Here is a 22,877-nt window from a genome sequence, read left to right on the forward strand (position 1 = left end):
GTGTTTCTTGCTAAAATATATTATAGGTTTGTTCAAATAAGATAATGTTTGTTAATTGATTGAACCAATTCGAAATATCAAATAAGATAGAATTAATACTACTCAATATGTAACATTCAAATTCGGGTCATCGACTGTCGCAATATTCGTGAATATATCCTCCAGTAACCAACAACTTATATTAAAAATTCATATAACGTTGTATAAGATGAAGTAAAAACTCTACAATGTGACGCCGCTTGTTGCTTCCAAAATCATTCATTTTATAGTACTCATACTATATGCATGTGAAGGGTCGATTTGATGAAGGGTCATAATTTATATAATATTTGAATTATAATCGCCCTTTCCTGCTAATGTTTAAATATCTTTTTTATTTGTACCGCAAATAAATCACTTGTTTTGTTTACAGAGCCGATTGCATAGATATATTTGTTATGAGTACAGTTTTTTTGAGTTGAAAGATTGACCTGTTGCGCAATATTCATACCTATAATAGCAAATTGAACAACAATTTAAACAAGCTGAGAATGTAATAATACGTTAAATTGTTGAAATAGGAGAAAATAAGTGATACGAAGCTAACCAATCAAATGGAAAAGATAAACTTAAGCTCCACCTACACTATTAAACTTTATGTGACAACAAAAATTGATGTGCCACTATATGGACACGATGATGTTATGTACTACTACGGTACCCTATTTGGGCACATCACTCTTTTTTGTCACATAAAGTTTGATAGTGTAGACCAACGCTCCGATCCGAAAACCCAATCAACCAGTTTGCCCGACGTTAAATGAGACTAATATAAAAATAGTCTGCCACTTCAGCCCCACCATAGCTAGAGCTGACGTCAGAACATTTTAGATGTACCTCTAGATCCCTGGAAATTGAATTTACATTTTTATAGGATAAAAATTACGCGGATCCACCATCCAATCAAGAAAAAAATTCAGCGCAGCCCGAGGTTTCCCTTTATAACGTACATGACACCGTTTCGAGTCGTCAGTTCACAGGATTTTACACCACATTGCATTCACCAGTACAAATGCTCCTACTCCAGAAACTTTATATATTAGTGGAGTTTAGTGGTACAAACCATGTAACAAACAAACATCATTAATAATCTCGACACTTCGCTGTTTGTCATAAGCTGCGTATGGCTAAAATAAAGGCGCTATAACTAGGCTAAAACAATTTTTCAATTTCTCAAGCCACAGTCCTCCAAAAATGTTTCCGGTCGCGGATCATAGTTTGCGTCGGTGTAGACAGGATTAGGTGTGTAAAATGGAAGCATAGCATAAGTTGATTCAATATTTAAACAAACGGTTGTTGAATGTGAAAACCATACATTTTATACAAAAAGACCCATTACAATTGTACTTGCATGTTTATTAATTAATAGTATTCAATTTCTATATTGGTAAACATAATTTAGTCAATAAACATCTTCGTCTTAATAAAACAAATGTATTGTGTATCATATTGTTATTTAGTATAATTTCTAATAATATTTATGCATTATTTCAGTTTCAACAAGATAACGCAAAATAAAATTCCTCTCTTTTAAATAAAGATAAAATACATTTTTTTTCATTGATTGTATTTTTAGTTTTCATAATTCTGATTGGGAATATCATTATTATAATATTTAAATTATGAATTTATGGAAATGAAGTCATGCATGTGAGGTAATTGGCCAAATTTGTGCACTTGGGAAGAAAAAATCAATGAAAATTCCCCAAATACTTCAAATAAACCCTGTCTAATGTGTTCTTATTGCAGATCGGTTGGAATAACCTAAAATCCACAAGCACACTTTATCTTATTTGTTATCAATATCATAATCATAGCATATCATTTTGAAGTCAAATAAATAAGTTAAAACTATGACGAAACATCACTGAATAAACTAGGCTGAGAGGTCATTGAATAAGTTCTTTTGGTTTTTATAAAAATAAACACATATGAAAACAATATATGGCAACATGTAAACATTATATTATTGTAAATACTATTTCTTTTACAACTATCAACAAATTATGTACACAATAAATTACAACAGAAACAAAATGCACGTTGATTGTAGAGATGGCGCTCTACAGTTCGGTTGTCATTAGTGGAACATCTACGGGATAATGCGCAACGCTGCTTCCGAAGTACGGAAACGACACACGTTCAAATGCTTCGTGGCCTTCATCTCCTGAAATATATGATAAATATATAAATTATTCTCACTGAAAATATCAATTCTTTGTTACTAGAGGGAAAATGGACAAAAGATTAAGTCCTTCTCCTTCAAGCTAAATGTTAAATTGGTTCCTCACTAGGACGCAACGCAAGCGAGTTGACCAATAACAAGTGACAGTTCAAATAATCCATCGCTTGTGATTGGTCAAATTCCTTACGTTGCTTTTTGTCATTGTGTTGTGTCTCTAGTGGGAACCGCCATTATGGAGGTAATAAACAATTCAAGTATTTTGGTAGCTTTAAGAATGACAAGAAAAAATGAAATTGACTAATAAATAATTTACCAAATGCTTCCAATGCCTCCTTGGCCGTTGTCTTCACATCATCAACATCACATCTTAGTAAATACACAAGCTGGTCAAGGGCCTCTGATGCCTGGAAGAAAACAAGAAACAGTAAGACATTGCCTGCTAAAAATCAAACACTTACTACAGACTATTCATAATATTATAGGAATAACAAGCAGGCATTTTTATTTAATTTTACAAGACATCCATCCTGCAAAGAGAATATTTCCAAAGAAAATCGTGAGTTATACCATTTTTAATTAATACTTTTTAGTTTGCTAAACAAGTAGCACAATAACTTAGTACAGTTCAGAAAGGTAGAGCACAGGTTATAAAGATTACAGTTTGTTTACGTACCTTCATAGCAGCGAGGGCAGCACAACCAGCTTGCCTCATAGATTGGTCTCTCTCTTCCAGACACTCAAGATATATATTAATTACCTAAAATAATATAAATAATAACAGATTATTAATATAAACTGGTATATATGAAGCCATAATTTATTCAAGTAAGGATTATTGACTATTTTCGACTACATTCTGTGTTATCACTTACTTTTGCATAATAATTTCATCATTCGGATTAATAGATTCTAGGTACATTCTAACACAAGTTGCCAGGTTTTCACTTACTTTTTGCCTAATTTCATCATTCCAATTAATAGATTCTAGGTACATTCTAACACAAGTTGCCAGGTTATCACTTACTTTTTGCCTAATTTCATCATTCTGATTAATAGATTCTAGGTACATTCTAACACAAGTTGCCAGGTTATCACTTACTTTTTGCCTAATTTCATCATTCTGATTAATAGATTCTAGGTACATTCTAACACCAGTTTGGAATGTGGAGCTGCTTTCCAACAGGAGTATTCCAAGAGCTTGGAGGTTTCCAGAGGGAAGCAGAATACCTCTTGGAAGCTTCTTGAGAACCTTGGGAAGATCTGGATTGGCAGGATGTAGGTTGGCAGTCAGCTCATCTGTAATAGTAGATACAATAAGTTTCTTATACGTATTTATTTTTATTTATTTATTTATTTCATTCCATAAACCATGGAGAAATTCTCCATGCATAAACACAATAGAAATAAGCTGTTTGGGCTATCCTTGAAAATCTTCTATAAATGTTTTTCTCTGTAATTTCAGTAGTTAATGATATCACTTTTGTATTTTTTATACTATTATATGTATTTTTTAGAATGATTTTCCAAAAAATTCAAATCAAATGGGAGTCAGGAGAATAGACGATACTATTCTTCTTCTTTGATAATTTGTTTTTATTCAACTTGATAGTAAAAACATAATTAATAAATGAAGGACTGAATGTATATAATTTATATATAAATGATGAATAAATATATGAATAGAGTGAAAATAAATATGCATACATTCATTTGTAATATCTGCTACGTATTTCTCTGGGTTTTTTCTGTCGTCTTCCAGGAAAAATGTGACGTATTGGAACAGTGTTATGACTGTTTTGGGGTTGAGTAGATTGACAGGCCTCTCAATTATCTGTTGTGTAAGATTTTGAAACACTGGGAAAAAACAATTATTATTAATTAAATAACAACAAATTAAATATTTCTATTCGTTGTACAAGACACTTTTTACTAACGCCAGAATGGCGAGAGGTCATGAGGTCAATCGGGTGTGTTTGTTTCTTTCTATGTTAGCAGGATACTCAAAAAGTTATTGCCTGATTTTCATAAGATTTTAAGAAGGTTTCATAGCTAGAACACATGATTCAATTTTCATATGCCTATAGCAGGAATACTCAAAAAGTTATTGCCCGATTTTCATAAGATTTTAAGAAGGTTTCATAGCTAGAACACATGATTCAATTTTCATATGCCTATAGCAGGATTAATCAAAAAGTTATTGCCTTATTTTAAAAAGATTGTAAAGGAGGTTTCATGTATGGGAAACATATTTTCATATGCCTAGGTAGAGGTTTTCGCTCTCTGAGGCCCTTCTAGTTTCTCTTCAGAGTGGATTAAACAAACTATCTCACCTCTGTCAGCAATGTCTGGATGATTTGTTCGTAGTTTAGCACCAAACTTAACATCAAGATGTAGCAAGAACGAGTCTGTATTTACATAAAGTATTTCTTTCTCTGAACAACACTCCCAGAAATGAACAAGTTCAGCATTTGATTTCAATTCAGGATACACTATAAAGGAAAACAAAACTTGTTACTACATCCAAAGCAAAGAATGGGTAAAATGGTGTGTAACATTTTAACTATAAATATGTAGGAATAGAATTTGCCTTTTGAATGGATATTAATAACCATATCCAATATGAAGCAAAGGTTCTAAATCAAGTTTTAGCTTAAACTACATTTAAAATAATGCCATTTAATTACGATTTAATTACGAATTAATTTACGAATTGTATATTTATCTATACAGTGTTCTAATGTATGCATTAAACTACAAAATACTGTATATACTATATATCAAAATCATTCTACTGCAGTTAATGCAGTAACTATTTACTCTTAAACCTTTTTATGGCAATTATTTAGCAAGCCTTTTTTGGTAATCATACACAGCTTATTGCATGGACTGCCTCCAGTAAAAGTTGAAGTTACTGCAGTAACTGCAGCAGAATAATTTGGACATGATCCCTTACCTGCTTCAGGTGTAGTAACCTTGATTTTATTTTCAACTAACAAGTTGAGTTGTGATAAAATACTAGCTTGCTTCTGTAACTTCTCTAAAGCTATCGTTTCCTTCACTTTCAAAGGACCAAACGCACCAAGATGCTATCAAAATAATATTCAAAATAAATTAACATCTATGAGCAAATTTAATTTAAATTCAATACAACATTTATTTTATGTGAACGATAATAGAATAAAAAAAGGGAAAAGCACATATATAATAAATATAGGTGAAATTAAGACAGGATTAAAGAAAAATACTTGAGACGGGGCTGCCTGAGACAAGAGGTACACAGAACAATGGACAAAACATAAATAACATCAACAACAACCAACAAAGAAAATTAAGACTACAGATTCCAATCTAGGATATGTAACTTTTCAGGCGTCATTATATTAACATTTTGCATTGGCCTCTTCATAAATCCTAAGACCAGATCAGTAGTACAAGAATTAGATTGTACAATTAGATAGAACGATTTTAAAGATATGTTTACAAAAAACTTACTGTTAGTAGGTATTCGATAAACTGAAGATGTTGCACAAGTGCTTGATCAACGCCTTCATCTCCGGTGGTCAAATGTGCCAAGCTCGTACTTGACTTACCAAGCACATCATCACACATGTCAATCAACCGACACTCTCCACGCTGTTCGGACATTTCAAATAGCCGACTGGCTCGGAAGTTACCGTCAAACAACCAACTGTCACGTTTTTCCATAAATTCAATAAAGCGGCTCTCTCTTTGCCCGCTCCATGCGGATAATTTGTTTGTTTTGTCGGATACGTCATCCCGTCCCGTTGCATCGACATGGTTATGAATACTGTTCCTATTATTATTTTGCTTATTTTCTTGTGAGTCGGTAATGCTTTGTTTGTTTAATAAGCTAGCATCTGTCTCATTAATGTTATTTTTACTGATAGCTAGTTTTGTGAATTCGTCAAGTGTTTTTATCTCCACAGGAGAAGGTGGTGCCTCTTCATCAATACTAATATTTCTGGAAAGAAGAATTATAATATTTGACATGATATACTGTACATTGTTCTTCAATTATGAAAATTGCAGGGAGTATTTGATTTGTGAAGAACCTAGTTACATCATGTTAATTTGTTATGTGCATACATAGACATTGAAATATACTTCTTTGCTTGATTTCTTGAAACATATTTGCCGATTTTAGTTCCAGACGACAATCAACAATATGCGTAAGGTTCTAAATCGAAATATTTATGAATGAAAATAAAAGGATGACTCACTCATAACTGCTACTGTCTATTTGATCAGTGTCACTCAACGCTTCCTCGATATCGTCCAGAAAGTCGAAACTATCGAGGGCGTTCTTGATTGACACATTAGCCTCAGTTTCAATCTTTATGTCTTCTGTTTTCCTCTGTCATAGAAAACATAAGTTGAATTAATAACAATTTATTGATAAAAACACATGTTATCAGTGTAACAATAGTTTTAATGTGGACTAAACTACCTCAGAACTAATAGGAGGCAATTTTGAAAAGGAAAGAATAGAGAATACACATATCACTGGTATATTTTATTCAATTCAATTTTATACATACAAAATACATTCATAAAATTTAGCAGCAGGAAAAAAAGATGGCATGGTAAATGGAATGGTAGAATTCCAGAGGAATAGAAAGATACAGCGATCACTGTCAAAGATACTTCCTGACATGACCTTTGAACATACCTTCAGCATCCTATCCAAATTGTTAACCTGCATGTCTAGGCATTTTAGCTCTGCATACTGTCCATTTAAGATCTCCAAAAGTCTATAGACATTATGCAGTGCTTCTTCTAAGGTTAAGATTGGTGCCGTGTGCATATCAAAATGACGTGATTTGGGGCGGTTAGTCGTTTGACTCATAACTTTTTCTTCCATACTATGTGAACGCTTCTGTAAATTAATTTAAATAAGCAAATTAAATATATGTGCATATATGCATTGGTGGCAGTATTCTATGATTCCGATGCCGTAAACTAAAACTAACAAGAATCTATTTACGCATGCTCTAGGCATAGTCAATAGACTTTTCATGTCCAGGTGAGCTGGAACTTAAAGCTTCCCACATGAACACAATGCAAGGACGTGACCGCTAACGGAAGGCGAGTCAACCAATGATAAGTGAAAATTTAAATAATCTATCGCCTGTGATTGGTCAAATCACTTTTGCTGCGCATTTACATCATAGCGTTACGTCCTAGTGCGAACCAAGCTTTAAGATTGTGCTTAACAGTTTGCTTATCTCATGACACGCCGCATATTTTTGTGTAGATGGGTAAAACACTACACTATCAAAAAGATGTACCCATATATGGACATGATGATGTCATATCGCTACCATATTTGGGCATATTACTACCATATTTGGGCACATCACACTTTTCTTTTGTCAAACTAGTTTGATAGTGTAGACAGAACTTAAGATTATCAAAGACATACATTTTCTACAGGATGACTACCAGATGACTCTGTGTAGGCTCGTTCTCTTCGTCCAAACGTTCCTCCTTTGGGACTGCGTACTTGTTCCTCATCTTGAGTTTGGAATGGGCTTTAAAAATATTAGAAAAACTTATTAAAAATGCTATACGGGTCCTGGTTTAATGGAATTGCTTAAAATTATATGGAATAATTGTGAGGATCTTCAACCTACAGTAGAACTATATGAAGAGGCTGTCAGGAGCCACCAATTGGTTCCAAGAATAGAAGTATCAAAACATATATTTCTCCTTTGTATATATTTATTGAAGTGTCTTCTTAACAAAGGTTTCTTTTAAATAGGGGTGTCCTCTGAATAGAGGTTCAATTGTATTATTTGTTTAGTTCTGACTATATACAATAGTGTGTTCTTAATTGTCATCAAAACAAACACAAAATCTTACCACCATGACACGGTCATATTCATTTTAATGGTACCATTTTCATTTACGTTAATCGTCAGATTCTGAAACAAATATAGACAAATTTAATTACAAAAATATAAATAAAATTGCAATTCAGTTTTGCAACAATGAACTAATTGTTGTTCCCCATAAAATACATTGTTTTTATTCCAGTTTTTTCATTTATTTAACAACATTTATTTAACAACATTTATTTAACAACATTTATTTAACAACATCTTTATCCAGGATTACACCATCAGGTAAAGAAAAACCTGCATTGCATTGTGGTCCTGTTCATACTGATAGCTTACCTGTGGTTCCGATTGGTAGAAGTCTGATGTGTCAAACTCTAAATTTCCTATCACCATGTTGGCTCTGCCGATTCCTCGAATTTCAGTTACCTGTTAAAAACGTTTGCAAATGCATTATTACACACATTTTTAAAACAATCTTTCAAAACAAAAGTATTAATTCATTTAAAAACACCCTTGATAAACACAAATTTTTTATGAGAGAAGGGGCCCCTTACGAGTTTTACTCATGCCTCTTTACTTTACTAAGTTAAGAATTACTAAGGTAAGAAACAATTATATGAAATAGTGATTATTTATGAGAATTTATTTTTTTGATTATGAAATTTTAAATATCTGCCCGTTTCTAATTTATTCAACAGTATTACTGGTGGTTTGTTTTTTTAATTTTTTTACCTTTACAGTAAGGAATTCTCCTATTAATGGAAACAATACTATCTCATCATGTTCCCAGCTTTGGCTTAAGTCTTTTTCTACTTTGCATCTTGATTTCCACTTTTGCTGTCCATACTTGAACGTAATCTAGAAAGGAAATAGTATTAGATGTTATTTTGGCAATAGCATTGAAGCTTAATTTGAATTTCTAATTCAATAACAGCAACAGTGGAGTTGATAAACTATTTCCATTTCCAAACCACTTTTTGTCCTCCAATAAAAACACTTAAAATAGACCATTATAAATTGTTTGTCCTTTTATCATACCTCAAATATATCTCCTCTGCAGACTCTGGCAAAACCTGCGATGCCCTCTATTTTGATTAGAAACATTCCAAGATTAGCCTCCAATTCAGCCTCCATGTAGCAAAGAGCCTAAAGAATAAGGACCCGAATTTGAATATATATTAACAAATTACCATTTTCACTGACAGTGACAAGCTTTAACTGACACCTAGGGACGTAACAATGAATAGAATAAAATAAATAATCATCATCCTAGTATTAGGACTTAAGATCAACTCAGACAGCGTCATACGACGAGGCCTGACAAAACGTCTTGGCTTGTCGGTGCTGTATGAATTGAATCCCGAAGAGACATCTTGAGAAAGCGTCAGGGCGTAGTTCTTAGGTCTTTGGGAGAACTTTAAACATGTTTAATTTTCTTGTCAGGCCTCGTCTACGACGCTATCTGAGTTGGCCTTTAGTCAGTTAATTGTGAACAGGGACATGCTTCTTTATTTAATCTCTTAAGACCATTTTGGTAGATTTTTAGGTGCGTAGGTTATAACAAATCCTTAAGCTTTGTCAACAATATCAAACTAGTTTGAAAATGTGCCCAAATATGGTAGTGATATGCCCAAATATTGTAGTGATATGACATCATCGTGTCCATATATGGGAACACCACATTTTGTTGTCACTAGTTTGATAGTGTAAACATAGCTTTAATGATACGTTTTACTAAGACACCTGTATGCTCCTGTATTACCTGTGTACAGTCTTTGACGCCACTCTTTGCTTCGTTAACAGGTTCTTTCTTTTTACGTGCATGATCAGAATACGCCCTCACCATATTTACTGCACCTAATAATATCAATAAGAAACTTCCTTTATAAAAATACTTCCATAGTTGTTTCAATCATTAACGATGGATTGTAGAAAATAATGATTCATTTAATGTTGGCTACTTTTGACAACAATATTTTAATGACTGTATTAGTACCTTCTCGCACTTTAAGCTCCTTTTCATAGTGCTCTTGGAGCTCTTCAACTTTTGCTAAATGAAATTGCAATTTCCTAGGGAAAAAATAATAATAATATTAATAATAAATATAATACCTGTTTTACACAGAAATATCAACAATTAAAAAAAAAGTATTCTACTATTTAAGCAAAATGTGTTTTCTTTCACGGTTACTAAATTAAATATTAAAATAATATACATACCTTATGTATCTTTCATTGTTTTTAACTTGCTGTAAGGAAGTAGAAAACAGAATGAAAATTAGAAAATATAGTAAAACCCCTACTCAGAGGTACATGCATGGAGCTATAGTAGTTCTAATTTATAGGTCCATGCTCATAGTAAAACATCTATTTCAATTTATAGCGACAAATACAGTATGTATAAAGTATAGTAATAGGCGTATTGTTTATACTCCTATTAATGGTAAACCTTTTGGTACAACACCGTTTGGTAAACTATAATCGGGGAATCATTCCATGCCTACAGAGTTTGTCCCTCTAATACTGAAATTACTACATTCCCTGTTGTACAGTTTATTTTTGTTACTGGTCATACATACACATGCAGTTTCATTCCTTTTTAGATTGAGTGGCATTTATTTATTTAAAATAGAAGACAGGAAAACACATAAAAACTACTACTAAGTCAGAATTTATTAATATAAGGAAATACATATTGCACATATTGATTGTAAAATTTATATTATAATGATTCTTACCTTGTCAAGGTTGTAGTGAAAACCCTATAAAAAAAAGACAAAAATTGTTTTGAATTTGTAAACCACATTAAGAAACATTTAACCCATACTATACACTAACTACAAATAAAGGTTAAACATGAATTAAACAACAGTTAGATTTCGAAAACATAAAGAAAGGTGTTATATTTAAATACACATGTTTATTTTATTAAAAGGTAACTACCGTACAATACTGACTTATGGATTCATAATTAAGACAGCAACAGTATTATTCATCATGGCAAAAATAAAATGTTGGTATTATATTTACTTTGGTTCTAGTGATGTGATGGGTACATTGCCATAAGCCCAGATTTATCACCCCATCTTAAGGTCTACGGTCTGCACTATCAAACTAGTTTGACAAAAAAAGGATGATGTGCCCAAATAGGGTAGTGATATGCTCAAATATGGTAGTAATATGACATCATCATGTCCATTATGGGCACATCACATGTTTTTGTCACATAAAGTATGATAGTGTAGACAGAGCTTAAGTAACAATAGGATTATTCTTACCTGTCTAGAGCTTACTGTTGATTTTGTATCTAGCTGTCGCACCTTGATTGTCTCTAACTTTTGTTGACTATTTGTAATACTTTCCCTGAAGAAGAAAAAATAAATAGATAACCTAAAAGAATCAGCAATTTTGCTGACAACATTCCAATAATATCATCACAATATCAACATGTATCATTTTAACATTGATATCCTGACTTCATATAACATCTTGTGTAAAGCTCTGTCTACACTATCAAACTAGTTTGACAAAAAAAAGTATGATTTAACCAAATATGGTAGTGATATGCCCACATAATGGTAATGATATGAAATCATCATGTCCATATATGGGCACATCTGATTTTTTTGTCACATAAAGTTTCATAGTGTAGACAAAGCTTTGTGGCATGCTTGAAGGGGTGGGCTTATACCTAACATGTATTTACACATGTGGGCTTATGACCAAGTATAGGATTATACCAATCAATATCATCATAACCAATCATCAGCCTCATAAATATTTTTTTTTTCATTATTAATAAGGCTGTTGCTATCCTTCATTCATCATAATCATGATATATTCATCATTGACAGACACTCAACAATATGACTACCTCATAAATCACATCAGCTTAGGCAGTACTGTACGTCACTGCTACAACATTTTAAAACAACATAATAGGCGTAGTCATAATAATTCTATCCCTATTATGTTGTTTTTAACTTAAACATTAATAATCTGCTTGTGACTCATTCTAATGTTAAAAGCACCATTAATAATTGCACTTAAAATAATTAAAAAGAATTATCAAAAGAGATTTATTATTTTGTACAGATAATGTGTTTGCCAATTATTTCAGTAATAAAGTCTCTTTCTAGCACAACAAAATTGAGCTTGTGAAACTAGAATCATCAAATGAACAACAATTTTCTGCTAATTACATTGTGCATCTCATTATATTGATCTGTATGAATATTGGGCGTTCACTGAAACTTAATCTTATGTATCTGGCGAGAGCAATCAAATAATTCTTGCAACTCTAAACACATTGCCTTGTAGGAAATTGTTAGTTAAAAATAATTTGTAAACTGTATAGTAGAATGCTAATATCAAGGGGAAAATTTTAGGCCCCAAAAAAAGTGTCCCCTTAATAGGGTTGGTTTTAGTGTTTAAATTTTATTTATTTTATTTCAACTACTGTACATCCAAGAGCGAAAAATCACCCAATTATAGGATGCCTTAAAAACATTTAGATATAAATATATGTTAAAACACAGAAAAGTACAATAGGAAACATACAAAAAGGTAATTATACTGTATTCGTTTCTCAGGAAAATGTTCCAAAGGACTGTATTAAAATGAAAATTGGCAAAAGAACCTATCCAAACCCACTTTTAAAAGGATTGGGTCTAAAATCCTGAATAATTTTATCACTTGTAAATGTAGGCACCCTAAACATTTTGAGAAGGAAACATAAAACTAGATCCTTTTCCAATTATTCAGTAACGATAAATTTTCCCACTGTAGTGTTAATTACGTTACAGCATCTAATTATCATGATTTGTATGCATATTGGGCGTTAACTGTAAGGCAATTCCACAGCTGGTGATATGTCCATTATCTGCTTGTGTATTCAGTACAGCATAGTACTATTGGAGATGAGTACGATGATTTTAATTTTGTGACTGATTTATTCACACGTTTCACGGATACAAGGATGATGACCCTAAAAAGTAGCAGTGACCTTTTGTTTGTTTGTTGGTTGCTTTTATTTTGTCTTGGACACACTGGGCATGGTAAAAATGAGGAATGATGTGTCATTTATTTTTCATAACTTTGTGTGACAGTACGTTCTATATTTTAGATAATTTTATATTCTCGATATATAAATATGTCTTTGTTGTTTGTTTTTTTATACCTTTTGATATTAAGTTCATTTTATACCAGAATGTAAATATAACAATTTTAATATTGTACCTTCAATAATAATACGGTAATGTTTGTTTCTCCTGAAATTCAATAAAAAAATGTTGATTTTGCCATTAAAAATTAATTAAAGTATTTTTTATTTTATTCAATGGAAAATGAGCACAAATGCATGTCGTATTAAATAGATTGTCACCACAAATAACTCTTTATGGAGGTGGATATTTCTGTTAGTTCATTTTAAATAAAACAATCAACAATTTTAAAAAATAAATGTGTTTCATATATTACTGTAGCATAAAAAATGAATATACTGTACAGTAAAGTACCATAAAAATCAATTCTACTGTATATGATACACATTCATGAATTTGTAACATCATCAGATTAGTTATCTACACTATATATGCATGGAGTAATCTTTACTCCATGGTATATGCTAGCAAACACAAGTTGTTGACAAACAGTCAATTAATGAGGCGTTATTAGCACTTTCTGTACCTTTGTACAGGGATGAATAATTGCTATGACATCATAGAAGGATCTAATATCAACCAATCACATGGACTCATGTGTTGGATTGTGCTATCTGAGAAAATGCATGAACTATGATACAAAAAACAATAGTACAAATATTACAAATAATATTGTAATGTCATCTTTGCCTATGCCTCACTTTTCCCGTGCCATACTATAAGTGATGGGACATTATCTTTTTTTTGCCTGAATATAATAACAAATACATATTATATTATATACAGTAAAAGTAATGCCTCCTTGGGAAGATTCATATTAAAGGAGACAGTTTTAAAATAATACAAGGGGCCATGTTTTATTTAACTACAACTATGAAAGGAGTCATCCCTATAAGGGGACGCTTTGAGGGATATCTCAGGTGTCCCATTAATATCCTACTATATTTCTGTTTTAAAACTAATAAATATTTAGCAGATAAATATTCAAAATTGTCTTTAACTATTGAATTGTGTGCTGATCAACTTATTTGGGAACTTCTAAAATGTGTTTACAAGTTTACAACATTTAAAAAAGTAATAACCACTTAAGACAATAACTGTAAACAAATAAGTTTCTTAACATCAGTAAAGCAACTCAATTACTACAAATTTCTCATTATTGCTTATGTCTTGATAAATGGGTAATAAAAATGAAAATCGGATAGCATTAAATTACAATGTTATTTAAGCAAGTCTAGTATATTTTACAGCAAGCAACAGCAGGTGACCACGTTCAACAATATAATAAATCCAGGTCTCACATTAATCTTCAAGACGTCTGCTGATATAGTCTCGCTGCTAAATGATAATAAAATAACCTATTAAACAAATCTATTCAATACTTCTGAAAGGAGTTGTTGACTTGATTTGTACTATTTTCTTATGATGTTATTCAAGCTAACTATTTTATTATCTTGTTTGTGAAATAGTACTGTTGTGTAATACTATAATTTAAACAAAAACATGTCACAGACTATAGTATAAGAGTCAAGTAAACTTATAATAAGACCTCTGTTTGGTATGATGATATTTTTACTCTCAATATAATTTCTTTTACAGACAATTAAAAGAATTTTTTTTGTGTGTAGAATATGCCATTTTAATGTCACATATCCACTTTGCCAAAAAATTAGATCGACAAAAATATGATTTACCTGAAAAAAATGTAATTTTAATAAAAAAAATTCAATGGATTTTTGGTTGAATTGAATTTAACCATTTATTTTGTCTTTTTTTTAAAAGCAAGTCTAATTTAATTAATCTTCATTTTTCAGGTTTTTGGGGGAGAATACATGTTTATGTTTACCTTACTACTAGCAGGTTCAGAGTTTTGTTTCTTATGGTCTCTAATTAGAGGTCTATAAATTATATTTTGTGTTTTTGTAGAGGTATTCGAGTGCTTTTTATACTTTATATACTTATATTATCAAATATAAGATAGCCAGAAGGCACTAATAAGGTCAAACTAAACTAATATTAAATTACTAATTAAAAACTACTGTATTAATTTATCAAAATTAAAAGTAATGTTCACATCAGCTGGAGTACATTAGTAACTGTACATGTGTGGTATTCCAATTTATAAAGTAAACCTATTATCAGTTAATTAACATTATAATTAGGTTAATTACTGGTGCTCAAACAACTTGATTGATTTAAAACACCGACAGTACGCCACTGTTCCGAACGATTAGATCAAGAGCGTTTGAATCGTGCAGTCAATTTATGCTTGGTTGCAAGTACATTTAACTAGGTGCAAACGTCAATATTGTAGTGTGAAATGTTACAACAAATAGCATAGGAAGGTCTCTAGTATATGCATCTGATGCTATCCTACAACAATAGGAACACATAAACAAAAATACAACAATAGGAACACATAAACAACTAGAGGGTACTCCGAGAGTACAAACCTCCGCCTACTGTAAAATTCCCCTACATAAAATTCCCCCTGAATATTTTTTTGTTTACATTTTTTTTTATTAGTTCTAAGTGTAAATATGTTAAAAACTGCACACTACAAAGTTGTGGATGACAGTGTGGTGTAATGGTTATGTATCCAGCCTCTCACAGTTGAGATCGCTGGTTCAAGTCCCACTGAGGATTTTTTTTTTTTTTATTATTTTCTTATTTCTTTTTGTTTTTGTTTTTTGTGGACCTTGATCTTTGACCCTGACCCTTCAAAATTTAACCACAATTATATGATGTGTCATTGATCATTGTGGCTAAGTTTGGTGACAATCAGATCAAAACTGTGGTCTCTAGGCAGTAAAATAGTTTTTTGTTAGTTGTGACCTTGACCTATGACCTTTCCCCCTCAAATTCGAACTCGTCCAAGCTTTTTGGGCATAGATCATTGTGTCCAAATTTGGTTAGAATCGGATAAAAACTGTGGCCTCCAGGCTGTTCACAGACACACACACAAACACACACACACACAAACATACAGGGGTGAAAACATAACCTCCTTGGCGGAGGTAAAAATATACTGTAATTGAAACACAATAGAATGTAAATGGGGGAATAACCTAGGCTGAATTGCGCAGAAACGTGGACAACACATACCAAAACTTTCTACTCCCCTAAGGGTTTCCTCGTTGTTGAGTGCTGTCACCAAACGGTGCCTGTACGTCTGTCCACAGTGACAGGGGCTTAATTGAGGGACGCAAGAAAGTATCTGCATAGGAGTGTCCCCTGAATAGTGAATGGGCCTTAGTGGTAAAACATATATTTTCCTCATTCGTTTCACAAGAAAAGTACCCTCTTAATAGGAGTGTCCCCAGAAGAGGGGTGTCCCAAAGGAAGGTTTACTTGAATACTGGATAAGCCTTTACAGTATGACCCACTACACTATAAAACTTTAGCAACAGACTATTTAACTATTATATTTTATAGACTGTAATTTTAATGCCAAACATGGGTGTGGTGACTAAATTATGATCATTAAATTATAAATAGTACAATACATACAGTAGTATGACTGTTGAATTTTAACTGGTAGATTTACATACAAAACAAAAGGGTACACAGATGTGACATGCAAAAACTACCTTTATGTTGAAATGGACCCTTCTGATAATATTGACAAGCATGTTACAAGAGCTGTTATGTATTACTGATATCCCGTTGCTCGGCCAACCGCCCTACCGTGCTAACTGGTTTTGTATTTCTTGTTGGCAACAAAGAACGTACAGATTACGTGCGTAGATACCAGTAGCTCTTGAGTATTAGAGCGAGGTCGTAGGTTTGAAATACGATGAGAATAATAATTGTAAAGCGGCCGTCATATGTAAAGCGACATGTATATGCAATAGATATACCACGTTCATGAATAAATCAACGTTTCATTTTCTGGTCTGTCTCCTATCAGCTTTACTGTAAATGTCTATTTCTTCCATAAACCTAGAACCTTTAACAACTCTTTGTCTCCTTCTTACAATGCTTTTCTGACAGTTTCTCTATCAATACAGTATATGACAATTATCCATGTACAATATTCCTTTCCTACAGGTATCTTGTGCATCATTTTTCTTTGAACCAAGTTTTATTCTGTAAATCATATCACTATTATAAAATGCTTTTAGTTTCTATAGCACCATTAAATCCTACAGCAATTTTTTCCCCAAAAAAATGTTGAATGAAGTTTTTCACATAAAAAAAGGCAAACTTACACTACAGCAATTTCAATTTTTTTTTCTCATAAATTGTCTCCTTTTATTGTTTTTAGTTGTGATCTAATCAATATTAATTGGTTTGAAGGAGGTTTGCGCAGTTTTTTGGGGTTTTGCACAGTTTAGCAAAACCCTACACCATGAAAGTGTCAAAATCTATGATTTTCCACTCTTTCTTTTCTTTTTCACTGGACACTCTGGGCTACAGGTAAAATCTGGGTTTCTCAAATTATTCTTTTTCACAATGTATTCTGAATTGTAAGGAATTCGGGACCAATATGAAAATTCTGATAATTGATCATTTTGAGAGAGTTGATGGTTTATTACAGTAATATCGTCGACATTTCATAAATGAGATCGAATTTGTTAAGTAGGTCAAAGGAGCCAAAATGAAAATTGCAAACAGCAACATTTCAATGATGTCACTGCATAATTTTCAGGTACACTCACATGACCATACTCTGTAATTATAATCTGAAAGCAGATTTGTAATCTATTTATCTGGACTTCTTAGATAACGATGATATTGCACTTTTAAATCCAATTTTAATTTCCTCTCCTTGTCAAACTAATTCAATTATAATTCATATTTATTAATCCTGTATTACATTATTATTTATTAATTTTACAAGAAGATAACAAGTCATTCATTTTAATATTCAACTTATTTCAATATTCACATTATTAAAGAATCTGCAGTGACACTTCTGTATATATTACAAATTTAATGTTGCGATGTGTTTTTCTGAATGATCGTACGATCAAAATAGCGATCAACTAACGTTTATGTTCCCAACTAATCATCCATTCATAAAAGTACTGATGAAGAAGTCAATCTGTGGCGACTATAGGATGGACCCCAGACCTGACTTTCTTCGACTTTTTTTTAAATAATAGAAAGTTTAGAATAGTTTGTTAGGATAGGAATGTACAATGTATAATGTTTATCAAAACTTTGTATATAAATTATGATGGGAAAACAGTTATTTGATTACTAGATATGTTCATTTAATTAATAAAATAATTAATTTGATGAACCAAAAGTAAATAGGGATCACACTGACTTGACTGATCAATAAGGGGAGAAGGGGGGGGGGGAAGGGAAAGTTTCTTCCAAAAAATGGTTACTAGACCCCATTTACACTTACGATTTAGGCCGGCCCTGGGTCGGCCCTGGGTCGGCAATTGATAAGTGTAAATACTCCAAAAAGTTAGGCCGGCCCTGGGCCGGACGCAGATCTGGGCCACCTCTCCAGGTAGGTTCAGGAGCGGCTTTTACGTTTGGGCCGGCTTGCGCAGTGAACCGTGAACAACGTTTGACCTTTTTATGAGGTTGTTGTTATGACGATCCGACATTCTCAGTACATACCGTACCTTCCTCCTTTTCGGGCGACAATTTGTTTTCTTCATTATATAGTTAAATTTATTTTCAGACATCTTCTTTCAATAAAGTATTCCTCCGCTTGTTTCGCATATACATAAAATATAGCCATAATATATATAAAACAGTGGGGTTCATTTTGTTTTTAATGGGACAAAAAACAACAATACAGTATAAATATAAAACGGTCGGTTCGCGCGGAGAGTTGAATTGACGATCGAGAGAGAAAAATGTAAACAAACTGTACTTCGTATCCCAGCATGCAATGGTACTTCCGATAAAATTATTTACGACCAGTAATCTGCGTCGCTAGTGTAAACGCTCTGGGGCCGGCCTAAAAGGTAAATATTTGCAACCGGCCCAGGACCGGCCCTGGACCCAAACGTAAGTGTAAATGGGGTCTATTACATAGCCTGAAGAGAAAAGTATGTTACAAACATCAAGCATAAAATAATATGAAAAAATCTGATCTGAAATTAAACTCACTTGAGTCCAGTTTTTAGGCTGTCTAGGATAAGCTGTGTTCGCTGAGGCCTGGGTATTCTGGGCATGATTTTGTGAATGTTCCGGCCCAGCTGGTTCATTCTCATCGGCTTCTTGTGTTTGAGCCGTCGCTGCACCGGAGGGCTAGCAAAGCTACCGATGTTCTACAGACAGAAAAACAAAACTCTAATTAAATTGATATATCAGTTTTTTTTAAATAGAAGCAGTAAAATTAAGACATTTCATTAAAAAAAAAATGATGAAATCAATGTTGTTTATTAGTAGACTTGCCAAACTAAATTAAGAAACTTGGATGAGAATGAAATGTTCAAATAAGGAAAAACAAACTTCATAAAAACAGTGTTCTGTTACTAAATAAGCACAGTATTTATTTTTCTAGACAATATACACAGTGCGGTACTACAGTAGTCGCCCACCCACTGTGTAGTCCGTTTTTTTTTAACATTACAAAAGAGACATTGTTTTGGCAGAAGAAAGTGTCCATAAAAAAATATAAAACGACTCTTTTAAAATAAGATTAATGATTATGGTATGTAGTAATAGCATCAATAAATGCGTCATTTCACAGACAACAACAACATTAATTACCTTTCACTTTCAGGCATATACAGTAAATAAACTATATTACTTTGGTAGTACCGTCATACAGTAGTACAATTATAATGTTCCTAGTAAAAACGTAATTCACTTTTAATTAATGATTTTGTGACAAAGTTATTAACTGCCTATCCAAATAGATTGTGACCTTTTCCTTTCACACTGATGATGCTATACAGCAACGACCAACATTATCATGTGATGTAGTTTATAAGTGAAAGCAAGACGGTATGATAACATTATATCTATCAGCACAACAGATACCATTAATAGCGCAGTTTGAACTTTCATTTTCATGCATGTATACATAGAGATTTATTTAGTAGTAGGCTGGCGTCCGTATCAAGCCTTTAGCTTTGTTTACAGAGAGGTGCTTTTCCCAAAAAAGGAGGAAAGAGAGAGAGTGTTAAGCAAGCACTATGACCTTGGGGACCAACGAGAGGGGGGTGGGGAGAGGCTACGAAAGAAAATATTTTTTTGGTCTACAGTAAATGAAGGAGTGGGTCAAATATTTTTATGAGCCATGCTTTTACTGTTGGTCTCAAGTTTGAATAATGCACTGCCTCTGGGTGTCTGTATAGAACACCCAATTTGATGATTAACTACAGTATAGAATTATATATTTATGTTTATCCTTGTTAATGTTATTTTGCCACCAGCACTATCAGGAGAGTCTTTTATAGCGATATTTTTTGCTTTTTGACAATCCGCCAGGATAGTGTTCTGCGCTTTTTCTCTGCTTGTTGTTGTTCTATGTTATTTAAATGCTTTTTGTATTTTTTTGTTTTGTTTTATTTTTTCTGGATAATAAATGAATATGAATATATGAATATATTCAATAGTCCAAATACATTGATTGATCGAAATATGTTTAAACATAGTTACTGTATCATTAAATTGTGTGCACAGTGTGGTTTATTAAAACACAACAACTATTGTCCTAAAAACTGGAGAAAATTCATTGTACAGTACAGTATAATTTATATAATAATTACATTTTTCTTGCTTAATGTAAACACAAACTGTATTACATGTAATTAAAATAAATCTAACTTTATTTACCTTGCCCCAAATAGTGGGCATAAAACGGTTTAAAATCAAGTCTTTCAGACAGCTCTATAGTTATAACTTACAGTAAAGTAAACGTTTTAATAAAAAGTTAACATTCCGTCTAACTTAACATTTAAACAATATCTATGAAAGAGTGATTTACCTGTAGCTTGCGATCAAAGCAACGAAAAAACAACTCAAAACATCCACAATTATACATGGATACATTCAACAAAGAACAATTCAGTAAAGAAAAGTAAATAAATCCTTAAAGGCGATTGTCACTTAATTAGCACCACTGTGAGGTTAATAAGAAAATGAATTTAAAACAAATGCAAAAGTTAATATAGTCGTCTGTTGGAACAAAATCATTATCAGTCCTCCACAGACTTTAACACATGAAAAGTCCATTTATGGATAATAATATCCATTCTATAAATGTCAAATCTATCGATAACGCATGTTGAAATAATTACTAAAAGTTTCATCTGCAATCTGCAGGTATTCAAAGAACGATCTACAAAGGAAATGTCAAAAGTCTTAGATGCTAAAAACGAAATTTGAACTTTCTTTTTAGCACATGGTTTTAGAAAAGAAATCTGGCGCCAATTCAAGGTATTAAGATTTACACTGTCAGATAATTAATATACTGTAAGATATGAAATGAACAGAAATATATCATATTAACTTTGATAATAGAAAGTTGATGCTTATACAGTAGTAACGTTTTTAACGTTGATAATAGGAAGGTAAAGTAAGATAATAGTGTAAGGAAGGTATTAAAGTACTTATACTACTTTATTGAAATATGCACTCCTGTACTGTAGGGACTTGTGTCCTGGCCTAGCCAACAGTGTCCGTGGCGGTCCAGAAAGTAAGGAAATAGTTTCAACTTTTCTTTACATTTTTTTTACTTTCTATGTACGGTAGTCAAATAGTTATCCTGTTTTGAGAGATTTTCTATTTTTTCAGGAGTTTCAGTTTGGGGAGAGATTAACGCCCGTATTCTTAAACCGGACTTTAGTCGTAGTTCGAGCTAAAACTAAAAAAATGACGTCATTTTAATTCATAAACCGAACTTCAACTAAATCACCGACTAAATCAGGCCAACCTCGACTAAATCGAGACGGATTTTGATCGATTTTTTTAGTCCTGGAGGGGGCAGACTAAATGGTCGACTAAATGGTTTTAAACGATGTTTATAAAAAACGTAACAGTCATTGAGTTGTTATATTGGCCAGATATTGAAGAATGAAATATCTATATTTATATTAGCTTAATTAAATATACATTGGTGTAAATTATAATAATGAAAATCATCTTTATTTACAACTGTATACAAATTACATTATTTTCTTCGCGCAAGTCCGACTTGAGCTACGTCACGCCATAGCGACAATGACAGATGCGGCAATTCACCACGCGATGGAATGTTTAGGGGGCCTAGCGCTTTCTTGTCACGCTATGAAGTGCGTGGTTCGTCACGATCATACTTTGTTGGGGTCCTAGAAAATATAAAAGTTACCGTACCGCCATGGTTCCTAAATATATTTTGAAGATTTTGTTTGTTGTTAATCAAATATACTTCACTGTTAAATTAATACTGATCTTGTTCTAATAATTAACGATTAAAATTATTTTTCATGTATATAGTCCCGATGTGTAAAAAGTGTTGTAAGAAAATGGAAAGTGATATCAATGCGCAAAATTTCGTCTGCTCCTCAAATACTCTCTTGTCATTGGCCAATGTATAGCCTTTGTTACCCAGACGTGTGCAACTCGACTAAAAGCTCGACTTCATTAAGTCGAACTGCAAACTTCGACTAATTCGTTTTTGAATCGAATTTGAAGTAATAGCTCGAACTACGACTTTTTCAAGTCGAACTT

The 22,877-nt window shown here is 32.5% G+C and overlaps 1 protein-coding gene across 6 annotated transcripts in view; it reads right to left on the reverse strand.

Moving 5' to 3' along the window:
* Window positions 1–1,407: 1,407 nt before the first annotated feature.
* Window positions 1,408–22,877, reverse strand: part of LOC140054461 (rho family-interacting cell polarization regulator 2-like) — a 42,867-nt gene continuing 21,397 nt past the window's right edge. For 2 of the 6 annotated variants that reach the window (XM_072099457.1, XM_072099456.1), the window contains exons 2-22: window positions 19,326–19,486; window positions 11,364–11,448; window positions 10,824–10,847; window positions 10,306–10,334; window positions 10,082–10,155; window positions 9,848–9,942; window positions 9,124–9,231; window positions 8,818–8,943; window positions 8,422–8,511; window positions 8,108–8,169; window positions 7,668–7,776; window positions 6,915–7,121; window positions 6,466–6,599; window positions 5,717–6,206; window positions 5,178–5,310; window positions 4,555–4,713; window positions 3,929–4,078; window positions 3,324–3,520; window positions 2,898–2,981; window positions 2,538–2,628; window positions 1,413–2,206 (exon numbers count right to left, since the gene is read on the reverse strand). In XM_072099457.1, coding sequence (XP_071955558.1) covers window positions 2,103–2,206; window positions 2,538–2,628; window positions 2,898–2,981; window positions 3,324–3,520; window positions 3,929–4,078; window positions 4,555–4,713; window positions 5,178–5,310; window positions 5,717–6,206; window positions 6,466–6,599; window positions 6,915–7,121; window positions 7,668–7,776; window positions 8,108–8,169; window positions 8,422–8,511; window positions 8,818–8,943; window positions 9,124–9,231; window positions 9,848–9,942; window positions 10,082–10,155; window positions 10,306–10,334; window positions 10,824–10,847; window positions 11,364–11,448; window positions 19,326–19,429 — 2,655 coding nt within the window. In that variant the 5' untranslated portion in view covers window positions 19,430–19,486 and the 3' untranslated portion in view covers window positions 1,413–2,102. Of the gene's footprint in view, window positions 2,207–2,537; window positions 2,629–2,897; window positions 2,982–3,323; window positions 3,521–3,928; window positions 4,079–4,554; window positions 4,714–5,177; window positions 5,311–5,716; window positions 6,207–6,465; window positions 6,600–6,914; window positions 7,122–7,667; window positions 7,777–8,107; window positions 8,170–8,421; window positions 8,512–8,817; window positions 8,944–9,123; window positions 9,232–9,847; window positions 9,943–10,081; window positions 10,156–10,305; window positions 10,335–10,823; window positions 10,848–11,363; window positions 11,449–19,325; window positions 19,487–19,931; window positions 20,114–22,877 lie in introns of those variants that run through there. The other 4 variants (XM_072099458.1, XM_072099452.1, XM_072099453.1 and 1 more) reach the window with 4 other exon arrangements.

This window comes from Antedon mediterranea, chromosome 7 (assembly GCF_964355755.1).
Source record: "Antedon mediterranea chromosome 7, ecAntMedi1.1, whole genome shotgun sequence".
Taxonomy (NCBI): domain Eukaryota; kingdom Metazoa; phylum Echinodermata; class Crinoidea; order Comatulida; family Antedonidae; genus Antedon; species Antedon mediterranea.